This window comes from Brachyhypopomus gauderio, chromosome 5 (assembly GCF_052324685.1).
Source record: "Brachyhypopomus gauderio isolate BG-103 chromosome 5, BGAUD_0.2, whole genome shotgun sequence".
NCBI lineage: Eukaryota > Metazoa > Chordata > Actinopteri > Gymnotiformes > Hypopomidae > Brachyhypopomus > Brachyhypopomus gauderio.
This window is the reverse complement of record NC_135215.1, coordinates 36,336,501-36,350,872: the sequence shown is the minus strand read 5'-3', so window position 1 is coordinate 36,350,872 and position 14,372 is coordinate 36,336,501. Positions and strand designations below refer to the sequence as shown.

General features: G+C 43.1%; 3 protein-coding genes across 8 annotated transcripts; 1 reads left to right on the top strand and 2 right to left on the bottom strand.

Annotated features, from left to right (window-relative positions):
- Positions 1-5,836: 5,836 nt before the first annotated feature.
- LOC143515379 (dynein light chain roadblock-type 2) lies at positions 5,837-7,024 on the bottom strand. Its single transcript, XM_077007652.1, has 3 exons — positions 6,929-7,024; positions 6,571-6,646; positions 5,837-6,294 (listed from the first exon to the last, which is right to left on the bottom strand). Exons 1-3 carry the CDS (start codon positions 7,007-7,009, stop codon positions 6,083-6,085), a joined length of 369 nt encoding a protein of 122 aa, XP_076863767.1. The 5' UTR covers positions 7,010-7,024; the 3' UTR covers positions 5,837-6,082.
- A 139-nt stretch (positions 7,025-7,163) lies between these two features.
- rccd1 (RCC1 domain containing 1) lies at positions 7,164-11,382 on the top strand. 6 transcript variants are annotated; one of them, XM_077007647.1, is made up of 9 exons: positions 7,166-7,466; positions 7,580-8,191; positions 8,294-8,459; positions 8,579-8,700; positions 9,946-10,044; positions 10,119-10,265; positions 10,346-10,375; positions 10,488-10,615; positions 11,293-11,382. In XM_077007647.1, the coding sequence occupies exons 1-9, from the start codon at positions 7,265-7,267 to the stop codon at positions 11,296-11,298; spliced, it is 1,512 nt and encodes a 503-aa protein (XP_076863762.1). In that variant the 5' UTR covers positions 7,166-7,264; the 3' UTR covers positions 11,299-11,382. The 6 variants fall into 6 exon arrangements, 5 of the variants coding, with proteins under 5 accessions (XP_076863763.1, XP_076863762.1, XP_076863761.1 ...); XM_077007648.1 differs by having other exon boundaries at positions 7,164-7,466; positions 7,580-8,059; positions 10,488-11,382; XM_077007646.1 differs by having other exon boundaries at positions 7,580-8,185; positions 10,488-11,382.
- On the bottom strand, positions 10,854-14,215 carry cib1 (calcium and integrin binding 1 (calmyrin)). Its single transcript, XM_077007650.1, has 7 exons — positions 13,924-14,215; positions 13,630-13,664; positions 13,399-13,498; positions 11,733-11,886; positions 11,264-11,382; positions 11,055-11,143; positions 10,854-10,965 (listed from the first exon to the last, which is right to left on the bottom strand). The coding sequence occupies exons 1-7, from the start codon at positions 13,972-13,974 to the stop codon at positions 10,944-10,946; spliced, it is 570 nt and encodes a 189-aa protein (XP_076863765.1). The 5' UTR covers positions 13,975-14,215; the 3' UTR covers positions 10,854-10,943.
- Positions 14,216-14,372: the final 157 nt, after the last annotated feature.

Genomic DNA, 14,372 nt, shown 5'->3' with positions numbered 1-14,372 from the left:
TACCGTGGTGGGGCGTTACCGTGGTGGGGCGTTACCGTGGTGGGGTGTTACTGTGGTGGAGCATTATTGTGGTGGGGTGTTACTGTGGTGGGGCGTTACTGTGGTGGAGCGTTACTGTGGTGGGGCGTTACTGTGGTGGGGCGTTATTGTGGTGGGGCGTTACTGTGGTGGGACGTTATTGTGGTGGGGCGTTACTGTGGTGGGGCGTTATTGTGGTGAAGCGTTACCGTGGTGGGGCGTTATCGTGGTGGGGCGTTACCGTGGTGGGGCGTTATTGTGGTGGGGCGTTACTGTGGTGGGGCGTTATCGTGGTGGGGCGTTACCGTGGTGGGGCGTTATTGTGGTGGGGCGTTACCGTGGTGGGGCGTTACCGTGGTGGGGCGTTACTGTGGTGGGGCGTTACTGTGGTGGGGCGTTATTGTGGTGGGGCGTTACCGTGATGGGGCGTTACCGTGGTGGGGCGTTACTGTGGTGGGGCGTTATTGTGGTGGGGCGTTACCGTGGTGGGGCGTTACCGTGGTGGGGCGTTACCGTGGTGGGGCGTTATTGTGGTGGGGCGTTACTGTGATGGGGCGTTACCGTGGTGGGGCGTTATTGTGGTGGGGCGTTACCGTGGTGGGGCGTTACCGTGGTGGGGCGTTATTGTGGTGGGGCGTTACTGTGGTGGGGCGTTACCGTGGTGGGGCGTTATTGTGGTGGGGCGTTACTGTGGTGGGGCGTTATCGTGGTGGGGCGTTATCGTGGTGGGGCGTTACCGTGGTGGGGCGTTACCGTGGTGGTCTATTGCTGCATTCAGCTTTCTTACACCGAACATGCTTTAATCTCATTACCCCTGTTACCCCCATTACCTGCCTGCCCTCTGTGTGTGCAGTGGTCCATCCTGTGAAGGCCCAGCTGCTGGAGGAACCCTTCACACAAGGGTGCTGCTGAAGGAAAACGCTCATCACTCCATCAACGTGTGCTGCTTCTCATCACACAAGCAGCCCACCTAGAGGAGAGACCTTCCAAACACTTCATGATTTACCAGAACTCTAGATGTAAACGCTAGTCGCCCGTCTGTGACAGAGAGGTATGAAAATGTATCAGACACTCTGGTGTTTCAAGAAGCAAAATGATGTAGCAGGTGCATCGAAATAACCTCGAATGGGATGTAGTATATTTTGTGTCAGAGAGAATGATTCAACACCAATAAGCAAATAATCAAACAGAGGTTTAATACAGCTGAAGACATAGACACGAACACACTGGACACAACAATGAGATTCACAAGAGCGAGAAGAGGTGATGTGTGATTTACAGAAACATCAAACAAAGATGGACTTCCTCTTGATCGTTTTGATAAAACTATGATTTGTTAGTCCTACACAATTGCTGTGCTACTGACTAGTAGGGGTGACCTGCAATAGTCGCTGATTCGACTATAGTCGACTATACCCCCTAGTCGACTATGAATGTCATAGTCGAATGTACCATTCTAACTGCATGGGGGTGCCCAAGGATGCTGCTAAGCATTAGTTGTTACATTAAATGTCTTTGTTTTCGTTATATATAGCCTTTTGTCAAATAAAATCATCCTAATTTCTGTTAATAAATATTTAAAAATGATGTGTGCGCATTAACAATAGGCATCTCCCGAGATTAGTAGCCGAGATTATAATGGCTACTAAAAAAACTTCAAAAGTATTTTGAAAAAGATAAAGATGAATCAAATAAAGTAAAGTGCAAGTTATGTCGTCAACGTCTTTTATTTCGCAAGACAACAACCAACATGGCATACCATTTAAAACGCGTAAGGCGAAAAAAAAACGTTTGCCGTTTGTCGTCTCGTCGCGGTGCGTCTCGGCAAGTAATCCTATAAACATTTATTGTTGTTGTTTGCTTTTAAACCCCGTTACTTGAACCTTTCCTTATAATTTGTTTGCTGTTGTGTGGAAATGTTTTATATATATTTTCAGGCAGGCATATTTTATTTAAAATATTTTTGACATTTTGCACAGTGCCTGTCTGACAGTTCGATATGCGCACTGACGGTTAATGTTCTCTAACGTTTCATTAAAAAATAAATAAGTAATAAATAAAAGCTGAATAAAGACAACCTACCATGTTTATTCATTTATCTGTTGAGTGTTTTAGGTTTTTACTTTGAAGTGGAAAAAAGTCCTGAATGAGAACGGGATCCCGTTTAAGGTGCTCTTTAAAAAAAACCCTGATTCGACTATTAGTCGACTAAAGGGAAAATCTGACGAATCAGATTCGACTATGAAAATCCTTAGTTGAATACACCCCTACTGACTAGTGTAAGACACACGGCTGCAGGATCTGGTACTTCACACACACACTCCACAGTCGAATCACAAACAGATCCAGTTTGTCCTGTCAGCCCATAGGACCTTACAGCAAGCTAAAGCTAATATCACATCAATATCATGGTAATATCATCTCTACATACTGGACATTCTGCATGTAGCGATGTTGCATTATTGGAACTAATTTATTTTGTTTTCATTAATTACTTAATTAATTACTTAATGAATGAACTATTACTGTTATTATTATCATTATTATTCATATTAGGAGTAATCTTTTATTTGGCGCCATTGGTACTGAAACAGTAATGCAAATTTGCACTGAAGTGAAAAGCGGAGAGAGAGATGGAAGGAGAGAGAGAAGGAAGGAGAGAGAGATGGAAGGAGAGAGAGAAGGAAGGAGAGAGAGATGGAAGGAGAGAGAGAAGGAAGGAGAGAGAGAAGGAAGGAGAGAGAGATGGAAGGAGAGAGAGAAGGAAGGGGAGAGAGAAGGAAGGAGAGAGAGAAGGAAGGGGAGAGAGATGGAAGGGGAGAGAGAAGGAAGGGGAGAGAGAAGGAAGGAGAGAGAGAAGGAAGGGGAGAGAGATGGAAGGGGAGAGAGAAGGAAGGAGAGAGAGATGGAAGGGGAGAGAGAAGGAAGGGGAGAGAGAAGGAAGGAGAGAGAGATGGAAGGAGAGAGAGAAGGAAGGGGAGAGAGAAGGAAGGAGAGAGAGAAGGAAGGGGAGAGAGAAGGAAGGAGAGAGAGAAGGAAGGGGAGAGAGATGGAAGGGGAGAGAGAAGGAAGGAGAGAGAGATGGAAGGGGAGAGAGAAGGAAGGGGAGAGAGATGGAAGGGGAGAGAGAAGGAAGGAGAGAGAGATGGAAGGAGAGAGAGAAGGAAGGAGAGAGAGATGGAAGGAGAGAGAGAAGGAAGGAGAGAGAGAAGGAAGGAGAGAGAGAAGGAAGGGGAGAGAGATGGAAGGGGAGAGAGAAGCAACAGTCTTATCTGGACGGCTCTTGGCAGACGGCTCAATGTCACAACCGCCTTCATATCTCACCTTAAGATATGCATTTGAGAGAGTGGAGAGGGAGAGAGAGAGAGAGAGAAAGAGAGAGAGAGAGAGTGAGAGGGAGAAGGAGAGAGAGAGAAAGAGAGAGAGAGAGAGTGAGAGGGAGAAGGAGAGAATGACTGTTAATGATCAGTCAAACTGTTGCACTGTAAATTGCATATGAATCTTTCAGTGTGGCTAGTAAAGACATAACCGCCACAGTAACAGACAAACTTTCCAAAAGACATTCCTTTAGTTGAACCCACACACATGTCGTCTCCTCGCTCAGAGGGGTCCTCACCACAACGGCTTTTCCCTTAATCACATTAATTGACCTGGTCATTAATTCTTTGCTTAATTGCCATGTACTGACAGCCCCCTTCCAAGGGCCTGGCACCGGAGCGGTGGGCCATCAAACCTGAGACGCCCTCGCCACCCAGACGCCGCTCACAGCCACCTGCCCCCGGCACCAGTTGGCAGGGAGGGAGACGTGAGATGCAGCAGAGAGCAGATGGCATCTGTAGAGGGATTAGCCCCGCAGAAGAGCCCAGCTGAAGGGCAGCGAGGAGGCACAGGCCTGGGGCAGCAGGAGCACTGCCACTGGAGGTGGTGGGGGGAGTTCTTCCATTATTATAGCAATTACACATCAGGGATCTCCTCTCCCACCAGAGAGACGCAGCAGAGGCGGCCGAGGAGATCAAGAGAGGGAGCAGGACCCACGATGCACGATCTGACTGGGAGCAGCAAAGAACGCTGTCAAATAGGAGAGAAAAACTGAAGGGTGTTATAGATCAGAAGACGACAGATGCTTCAGTGAGAACAGAAAGGATGAGGCCACCCTCTTCTGTTCATTTAGGAGACAACACATCTCCCTTAGGCAAGCAATCATTTCACAGGATGGTGTGTGTGTGTGTGTGTGTGTGTGTGTGTGTGTGTGTGTGTGTGTGTGTGTGTGTGTGTGTGTGTGTGTGTGTGTGTGTATTCCAGTTTCACTCACTGCATTCACTTAAACCCTCGTATAGCAACACAGATCACACTGGGCGTGTATGAGTGGTGATCAGGGCTGGCCAGACCTGGTTAAGGACGTAAGAGTGAGTCATACAACCACTCAAGGTCTCCAGTCTCCAGTACACATAGTAACACAATGTCTGATGGCTGATCCACATACACTTGTGGAAGTCTGATGACCCTCTACATACACTTGTGGAAGTCTGATGACCCTCTACATACACTTGTGGAAGTCTGATGACCCTCCACATACACTTGGGCACACACACACACACACAAATGCAAAAGGGAGAAGAAGTTATCAACATCTGTCCTAGTTTGATCTCCATAGACCAATTGTTCTATGGTTCCATTTTTTTCCATTTTAAACAACAAACAACTATCCGCTAAATATGCTTAGTGACAATGATTTTTGGATGAGTTGCATATAGTCTGGAATAACTGACAACACTGTTCACCACTGCCAACCCAGTTATGCGTCTCTCCTGAGTGACACAAGAGAAGCAGCGTTTGAAGCAGTCTTGCACTTTATTCAGAACTGGCAGTATAATATCAAACGATACACTCAGCACAAAACAGAGGTGACTGTGGGGAGCGTTGAAGCGAAGCTCTGGCTGTGGGGAGACCAAGCTAAGCGCACGCCTCAACCACGGGCTGGGGGCCGAGCAGGGCCAGGTTTCAGGTGACGTTTGCCCTGGCCAAACGTGTGTCACCAGAGTGCTCTCCAACACCACACAGCACAGCTGCTGCATATGAACTCTGATATTGAGTGTACGCTACACCGATCAAATTATAGCAGCCATTTAATTTATTAATCTGCCATCGGTCCATGAACTTGCCTGTGCAGAGTCTTTCAGAAGAAATACTGGAGTTGGATCTCTGCTATAGACTCCCTCATTAATAAAGCAGAAATACATACATACACTTCTGGAGTGCATTAAACCCTTTTAGCAGGACAGCATCTATCACTGAGGAAGGTACAATGACATAAAACAGTGCACACGGCTTCCGAGCTAGACCACAACAATGATAAATGATTATATCTATGAATATCAAACAATAGAATATACAACTCTGGAATCCAGGCCTATGGATAATGTGTAATATAAATGATGTAGTACAGAAGCTTTAGGAATGGTAAGGAGGATAAAGTTCACACACGCTGGGTAAATTGGAGTATCATCCTGCAGGAGACCATATGCAATGAGAGGAACCCAATAATTAAAATTATGGCTAGTTTTATATTTTAATTGAGCTCCATCGTGAATAAACAAACAAGAGGACAAATAAAAGAGATACAAAAGTAAAATTGCCAATAGCCGAAGCTCGGCTGAATTTCTCAAAACGATGCAGGGAGCAATAGCACCATCTAGTGTAAACGTTAACCATCAACAGGCCAAAAAGCAGCTAATTCTTGTGTATTAAACACTAAGTAAACTCAGCTCTAAGGAGGTAGTAAGCTACCTGCCTTGGCATAAACATGTGAAGTACAACTTTTTGTCTCAAGATATTTTATTTTATTTTTACATTTTAAATTTGAAGCACAAAAGGAAGAAATCACATAGGCATGTTTAAACAAGCATTTAAGTAAAATGAAATTCCACAGACAGACTGCATGTCAAATAATATGTGAGGCAATATGTTTACAAAGAAGTGTTTTAGGAATAATAATAATAATATTAATAGATACAAGACATTCATCATATACATGAAATGTGCATGGATGAAACTTTCTGGAATACTATTCACTTGGGTTCTGAATTACAATCAGTAGGTATTCTTTGTCTGGTGCCACCATGATCTCATGCTTCTTGGATCTGATGCGTAGGAACGTCAGGTCGTTGTGAGGATCCATGTCCCTCACTGTGCTCCTGGCTTTCATAGTGAGCTGGTGAAGAAGTCCAGCGTACTGCACAGTGGTGGAACTGTCCAGGGTCGTTCTGATGGGAATCCCTGAAGGATGATGGCCACAGGACAACATTAAAGATCCACACGTTGGTTTATAATGACATGGAAGACTCATCATAGTCAGTGTAACAGCAATGTAATATTTATAAGTCTCAAATCAATAAAGTAAGTTGATTCCTGGTGACAAACGCTCAGAAGAACCTTGTTATATAGTCATGCATATGATGTATTTTATTTAATTTACGACAAACAGCACCGCTGTTTTTGCTCAAATAAGACTATTTGACAAAATCATGAGTGTTAACGTGGTGAGATATCCACCTTCAGCATTGACCACTATGGTCCCAATTACACCTTTGTGTGCCTGGATCCTTTTCAGTGTCTCTTCGACTTCAGCCTGGAGGAGAATGTTAAATAAATCAAAGTTATCAGATGTTCAATCAGATGTGTTTAACAGATGTTAAATAAATCAGTGTGTAAACACAAACACACAGCACAGCTAGGTTCACTAGTGGAAGATGGGACAGATAGCTGAATAGCTAACTAACTAGCTAGGTCTAGCACATTCTTGGACATTAATCTTATAAATAACAACACATCCAAACATAAATACTCCCTGCTAACATCGTAAAGTTAATAAATATCTGTTAACAATAAATGGGAAGAACAAACACTTAACCATATTTCTGTGAAGATACTTCCGTGTGCTTTCTTGCTTCCGGCTCGTTGCTAAGCGGAAACGGAAGTGTGAAGCAGACATAAATATTTGTATTGTTTAAGTGGTTAAAATCATTTATATAAAAATGGATTGAATAGCTAGTTAATCGAAATATTTTATTTTAATTTCTATCAAAATGTACACACGTAGTGCACTAAGCGGTTTGTCACTGGAGAACACTGGAGTTTTAATTGCACACGTGACTTTTATTTTATGAGGCTCTAGTGCTGCTGACTTCGTACTGTTGGTCTTAATATCAACGACGCTGCCCTGATCGATAAACATGACTGGTAGTCAATGAATTGGTTCGGTTTTGGGTTTAATTGGTTTGGACAAATTCGTGTCCAACCAAAGGGTGAGTTTAATAAAAGGGGCGACGGTAAAGTCTTCACACCAGTCCGGCTGGGAGGTTTGTGCAGTTGTGGCGGTACAGAAACGTCAGCCCAAAATATCAAAGTTGTTGCGAGTTGGAGCCGGAGAGCAAACATCCATATAAACGGTACAATTATTGGTGTTTCCCCTCTAATAATGAACTGGTTCACGAATCATTTTATTTTTCTTTTTAATTCAATTTACGTTGGTTCATTTTAATTCACTTTTTTCTTATTGCAGGTGACGTTTGTGTGTCAGGTGTGGTTTCAGTAAGTGGTGAAGGATGTTCAGGACACGTCCCAGATGAAGGACGTTCAGGACACGTCCCAGATGAAGGACGTTCAGGACACGTCCCAGATGAAGGGCGTCCAGGACACGTCTCAGATGAAAGGCGTCCAGGACACGTCCCAGATGAAGGGCGTCCAGGACACGTCTCAGATGAAGGGCGTCCAGGACACGTCCCAGATGAAGGGCGTCCAGGACACGTCCCAGATGAAGGACGTCCAGGACACGTCCCAGATGAAGGGCGTCCAGGACACGTCCCAGATGAAGGACGTCCAGGACACGTCCCAGATGAAGGACGTCCAGGACACGTCCCAGATGAAGGACGTCCAGGACACGTCCCAGATGAAGGACGTCCAGGACACGTCCCAGATGAAGGACGTCCAGGACACGTCCCAGATGAAGGGTGTTCAGGACACGTCCCAGGAAGTACAGGCTGTGAGGACGCTGTCATTAGTGAGACACACCTGGCCCTCCGCTTCCATGACAGAGTCCACTGCTGGAGCTTGAAGCAAACAGGACCAGTCCTAGCTTGGACTGGGGAGCTGGGCTGTTCTAACCCTAGTACTAGTAATGCACCTACATTGATAACTACAATGGGGATGTTGTATGTAATGTTTTCCCAGTTTTTAGGTATCATAGCTAATTGTGACGCACTTCATTTTGTTAAAGGGCCCACTGTATCATTTCCACTGGTCCCAGAGGGCTACATAGCAGCCAAACCTCCATTTTTTCGGCCGCTCTGTCCCCAGCTGTGTGCTGTGAGCCTGGCTCTGGGCACTGAGCATGCCGTCCTACTAACGGCTTCCGGGACAGTCTACACCTGGGGATCAGGCAGGTGAGAAGCACAAGTTTTCAAATCTGTTATTTTCAATAGCACAAGCCTTTGAAAGAATGACTCGGTACCAGTGATTACTGTGTTCCTTACCTAATGTTTTTGCTGTATTGATTTGACAGCCACGGTCAGCTGGGTCACGGCAGTCTGGTTCCAGAGGACGAGCCTACAGCCGTAGAGGCTCTGTGGGGCGTTCCCATGAAATGTGTTGCTGCAGGAGGTTGGCACTCTGCTTGCATCAGTGGTGAGGACATAAATCCTTCCTTAGCATTTAAAATCTATGTATTCTGCTTATGCCCAGTGTTCTGCACAGCCCGTACTTTTGTTCACATTGTACTAGGTACGGCGAATACAGGAATTACTGGCACCTTTTGATAAATGGGAAGTAAAGACAAAACTCTTGCCTTAGGGTGGTACTTACTTTTAAATATTTTTTTAAATAATTTTTAAATAAACCGTTCATTTCAAAATTATATGGTGAACAAGTCGTAAATTGAATTGAGCTGCTAAAATTACAGGCCCTAAATCCCTAAAATTAATACACACACATGTGAAATATTAGCAATGTGGTTTATTGGTTACACTATTCTCCTTGATGCTTCTCAAACCAATTGTGGACTATTTTGGTCAGATGGCTCGGTGGATTATCTTTCCGGAATATTCTGTACAATGACTTGTTGAAAGCTGGGGTTCATAGTTGCTTGTGGTCTGCAGCACACAATCCCTACCATAAACCCAAAGCAACTGATACTGTAAGTGATCATATCATGCTGGTACCAGTCCACTAGGGTTCAGTGAGCAACCTCACGAGCTTAGCTGAGGTTTGTGGTGATAACAGAAGCTCTCGACTTCTACACCAATATCCCAAGGAAACTAGTGTGGGTCTTCCTGCATTGAATGTGGTTGTGCTTTTCTGCAAAAGTCACTTGTCTGTTCTCTTGGCCAATTCCAGCCAGACGCCACCAGTCACAATCATCAAGCCCTTGTGGGCAGCCACTGACTGAAATCATGATAAACATGTGATGTAGAACTTTAGAAATGCAATGTCCCATCTGTTAGCCACCCAGTATCACGCCTCCGTTGAACTCTGATAATTTACATCGCCTTGCCATAAAACACGTTGGCCAGAGTTCAGCCTCACTCACAAGATTACACCTGTTTTTACAGGCGTGGTCATTCCAAAGATGTCCTTTGAGATAACACCAATTCACTATTTATATACTGCTAGCTCAAGACTTTTGGCATGTCTGTGTATATCTGCTTCTAATCTTAACAAGTGCCCAGTTGTTTTCCACTTGCACTTCTTTCTACTTATTATTAGAAATAATTATTGAGTCCATAATGTTCTGACATAGTAGCTCACAGACATGAATATTATGTGAACTAATGAACACTTTCTACATTGCTCATATAGCCATGTGAGGCCGCCCAGGTGCATTGCATTGTGTGATGGCTCAGAGCGTTTAATGAGATGTGTTGATGTGCACAGCTGGTGGGGACCTGTACGTCTGGGGTTGGAATGAGACTGGTCAGGTAGGGCTGCCATCAAAAGGTGTCAAGGAGGAAAGTCAGAAAGGAGAAAGCCCTGGTAAGTCAGACTCAACACTTATATTTGCACTTTATTTTGTTTCCTTCCGTTCTTCACATTATTTTCTCCTGTAGGGAGAGACGCACCTATGAGCAAAAACGAAGATGGAGACAATAACGTCTTCATCTCAATTCAGGCTTTTCCTGCCCTGGTGGATATTTCAGAAGTTTCTGAAATCAGCAAAGTCAGCTGTGGATCCCGCCATACAGCTGTCATCACGAGTAAGATTATTTTTGTGTAGTCATGAAATAATGAATCAGATTTTATTTATTATTTTTTTTAAAAATTTATTTATTTGTAGGCACTGGAGATCTCTACACCTGGGGATGGGGTAAAATATTTACATCTGAATTTGTGGGTTAATTAATACATTTTGATTCTTAGATATAAAAAAAATATCATAATTCACATTCTGAAGCTTGGCTATTTTCCCTCTTTAAAAGGTCTGTATGGCCAGTTGGGACACGGTTCAGAATGCAGCTCAGATGAACCTAAAATCGTGGAATACTTCTCAAATGGAGGAATGAATGTGGAAGATGTTGTCTGTGGGCTGTGGAATACATTTGTGTCTGTAAATCCTAGGGAGTGTTCTCCATTATGACATGGACATACACCACCTTATACATGGACATACACCACCTTATCGCTAAGTCCTTCATCTCAAAATACCACCAGTCCAACATGAGAAACAATTTGGGACAAGAACATGCTTTTATTAAATATACAAATATATCTCCAAAAATACAGATTAGAAAGAAATGTTCAGAGTATGCTTATTTTTTTTGTTATTAATATTTTTTCAAAAGCAGCAGAAATACTGATGTCGAATATACAACAGAAATTAACTCATTAAATCAGTACTGTTTTGACATCCAAATGTCTTCAGTACTTGGGAAGATTCACAGCACAATCTTGAATGAACTGTAAAAATAGCATACATTAGCTATCAAATGTCACTTTAGACACTAAGGAATATTCAGTTAAATTATTTTATACAGCAAAATTCTCACCTGACAAAATCTGGTGACCTGGAGATAACGTGCTGAAATTCAGATAGATTCACTGTTCCATCTTTATCAATGTCTGATTCCTCAAGAATCTAGAAAATAAAAAGAAATACATTCAGTAAAAATACACCTTTTGTGTTACTTTACATCTGCAAAAGGAGAACATTGAAAAATGTAATCTAGAATGTGTCCTGCGTGTCCAGTGTATTCACATTGTTTATGAGTTGTCTCATTTCCTCAGGTGTGAGACGTGTGTCCTCTGTGTCCCCTGTCAGACAGTTCACCAGCCTCTCAAGGTCTCCACCATCAAGGGTGCCATCGTCGTCAAAGTCTGGGAGAATTGAAATAGTCATGTTTGTTTGGTTTTATACTCTGTGGTGCTTAAAAGGGAAGTACTGATTTAGCAAAATCTCATCATTCAATGGTTTAGATGTGAGTAATCTGGTCTTTTTTTCTAGAAAAGTGTATTTTCTAGACTAAAGACTAGACTAGACTAAAGTATTTTTCCCTTCTGTCCTTTGATATGGATAAACTTAGAACCTGTTTTTACGATTACATATCACTTTATTTTACTGAAATACATGTGAAATGTTCCAAATTAAGATACAAGTAAAAATGTATCCTTGTTACTATATATTTTTTTTACTAGGTTCTAAGTAAAACCATAGAATAAAGCCTTACCAAAAATTCGAAACGCATAGTGAGATTTGATTTCAAGGGTTGCTGAATCACTAAAGGCACTCAGAAGATCCAGAAAGTCTTCAAACGTCAGGCTTCCATCTCTCAACTCGCAGGTTGAGAAAACCTGGCATATCCTTTTCCCAAATGGATTAGACTAGATTGAAAGCAAATAATTGAGGGTTCAAAATGATACTATAATTCTCAGACACTGGGTATAAATGTACATTTGAACAAAAACGTTTTTTAATATTCTTGTATAGTCTATGGTAATCAAGAAAGATTGTGTAGGATAAGTACTGTCTATGGATTAACATCTCTAACATGCACTACTCACAAAAAGTTATTTGATTTTGGGTGACATTTCAGGGCAAACCTAAAATCCACTCAAACTTTTACAGTTGAATTTAATGTGACCTTCTCTAAACATTTGAATGCACATGTCCAACTTGCTGTTCTCCAACAAGGAGCTCAGCGGTGTTTGATGCACGAATTGACCAATACATTTCCTGCTATTAGAATTGGCATTTAAACAGTCCTCCTCATCATGCTGTTCACATTTTGACATCACAACACCAAGATGACACCTAACCGTTGATCAACAATACCTCGCCATCGTGAGGCTTCAAACAGGTTGTTGTGCCACCTGCTGTGTCATCATCAGGTTGCAACAGAGAGACTGGAAAAGTCACAGAAAGGCACAGAAGTGGACATCCTTCGCAGAGCCCTGCGAATAATGAATGCTACAGAACTTTAGGCACATTTAAGGGAAGGAGAGGCACCCAAGTGTCATGTCAGAACATCCAAAACCATTTATGTCAGAGTGGTCTGTGCGCTAGACAATCTGCAAAGGTACCAGACCACACCACCAGGTACTAGTGTCATCGTCTTACATGGACCAGGGAGTATTTACGCTGGATGATGGGCCGATGGGCTTCGGTGGTGCCTACTAATGAAAGTCGATTCACGCTAAGCAGAAATTATGTCTACCAACAACGTTGGAGACATTAAGGAGCGCGCTATGCAACAGCCACTGTTGTCACCAGGTGATCCTATGTTGGTGGTGGTGTTAATTTACATTTACATTTATGGCATTTGGCAGACGCCCTTATCCAGAGCGACTTACATTTTTATCTCATTTTTTATACAAGTGAGCAATTGAGGGTTAAGGGCCTTGCTCAGGGGCACCTCAGTCATGGCCTCAGGTCTGGGGATCGAACCCACAACCCTCCGGTCACAAGACCAGTTCCCTAACCACCAGGCCATGACTGTTAATGGTTGTGTGGGGAGGTGTCTAGTCAATACAAAACTGCCCTACACTTTGTGACAAGCCCATACTACCTGAGTAACATCATTAACCCAGTCATTTTACCTCCACATGAACAACACAAGCCTACAGGCCTAGTTTCATCTTCATGGACGACACTGCTCCAGCTCACCAAGGTCACATCATTAGGGAACGGCCCTCATTTGAGTACCTCCAATATAGTGCACTTCCATGCGGAAAATAAATCTAAATTCTTTTGATTGTTTGAGATGAGAAAATCACCATGGCATGCTTCTACTTAGACGCCTTTTACGTTTTACATTTCACCCAAAAACCAAATATTAACTTTTTTTGAGTAGTGTATCTTTAATGTACATCACATGTATTGATTTGCTCAGGCACCTTGAGCTCAGGTAAAGTCAGGACTCTGTTCATGGGGACGCGGGGGTTCGGCAGGTGCCGGTCCTCCCGGGCCAGGAGCTCGGTGTACCTCTTATGGGCCCTGGACACGTTTATTAAACACACATAGGGGAAACGTGGTCGTTATTCGCGTTATTGTGACACGATTTACGGGAGATCTGCTAAATAATATTAGTGTGTCTGTGATGTGTTGGTGCTGTGGGTTGAACTCACAGTAAAATCTCCTGCTTGGTGAGAAATGTGAGTTCCTGAAACACAAGATTAAAGATTAATCACACGTGCCGAATATTCACACGTACCGAATAATCGCACGTACCGAATAATCGCACGTGCCGAATATTGGCTAGGCGAACAAGTTTAACAAGTAACGTTACTAATGTTCATGATCCAAATAAGGAGGTAGTGTTTAGGATTAAAGACAGATAAACAGTGATGATATCCAGAGATAATAACAGTAGTTAGTTAACACATAAACACACACACACAGCTGTACCAGGACGTGTTTACCTGATATTCTGACAGCTGATCCTTCGGTAATTTACTGGCTGTTGTCCCCATCGTACTACTTGTTTCTTAGTTTGTTATAATAACAGTAGTTTAAGTGTCTGGTGCAGCAGGATTTCAGGACGTAAACGAAGTTTAAAACTTAATTTACTTTTACCAGTAAACTTTGTTGTTAGCTGCACTTCCTCTTCCTGCTTCGCGTTAGTTTCTATAGAAACGTGCGCGGTTCAAAGGTCATAAGGTGACGCACTATGAACGTTTCTACAACAGGTGGCGATGTGATCAAAACCGCCTTTCAAAAACACCTCCAGATCTGTTTTGATTCACATCTTTTTAATCTGCAGGGCAGTGACACCTACGAGTTAGACTTTCAAGCAAAAATAATGAGCCCAGTGTTCCGTTTAAATAAATGGTATATATATATATTAGTTGATTAAATATAGACACAATTG

What these genes read in the sequence shown, in the direction of transcription:
- LOC143515379 (XM_077007652.1), bottom strand. Translation starts at nt 7,009, where the DNA reads ATGTCTGCTTCACACTTCCGTTTCCGCTTAGCAACGAGCCGGAAGCAA. An exon ending in AGTATCTTCACAGAAATATG is followed by an intron (nt 6,647 to 6,928) that starts GTTAAGTGTTTG and finishes ATTCTCCTCCAG; the next exon opens with GCTGAAGTCGAAGAGACACT. An exon ending in CATAGTGGTCAATGCTGAAG is followed by an intron (nt 6,295 to 6,570) that starts GTGGATATCTCA and finishes ATCATCCTTCAG; the next exon opens with GGATTCCCATCAGAACGACC.
- rccd1 (XM_077007645.1), top strand. Translation starts at nt 7,265, where the DNA reads ATGAATTGGTTCGGTTTTGGGTTTAATTGGTTTGGACAAATTCGTGTC. An exon ending in CTGTTCTAACCCTAGTACTA is followed by an intron (nt 8,192 to 8,293) that starts GTAATGCACCTA and finishes ATTTTGTTAAAG; the next exon opens with GGCCCACTGTATCATTTCCA. An exon ending in TACACCTGGGGATCAGGCAG is followed by an intron (nt 8,460 to 8,578) that starts GTGAGAAGCACA and finishes TTGATTTGACAG; the next exon opens with CCACGGTCAGCTGGGTCACG.
- cib1 (XM_077007650.1), bottom strand. Translation starts at nt 13,974, where the DNA reads ATGGGGACAACAGCCAGTAAATTACCGAAGGATCAGCTGTCAGAATAT. An exon ending in ATCAGCTGTCAGAATATCAG is followed by an intron (nt 13,665 to 13,923) that starts GTAAACACGTCC and finishes CTTGTGTTTCAG; the next exon opens with GAACTCACATTTCTCACCAA. An exon ending in AGGTCACCAGATTTTGTCAG is followed by an intron (nt 10,966 to 11,054) that starts GTGAGAATTTTG and finishes CTATTTTTACAG; the next exon opens with TTCATTCAAGATTGTGCTGT.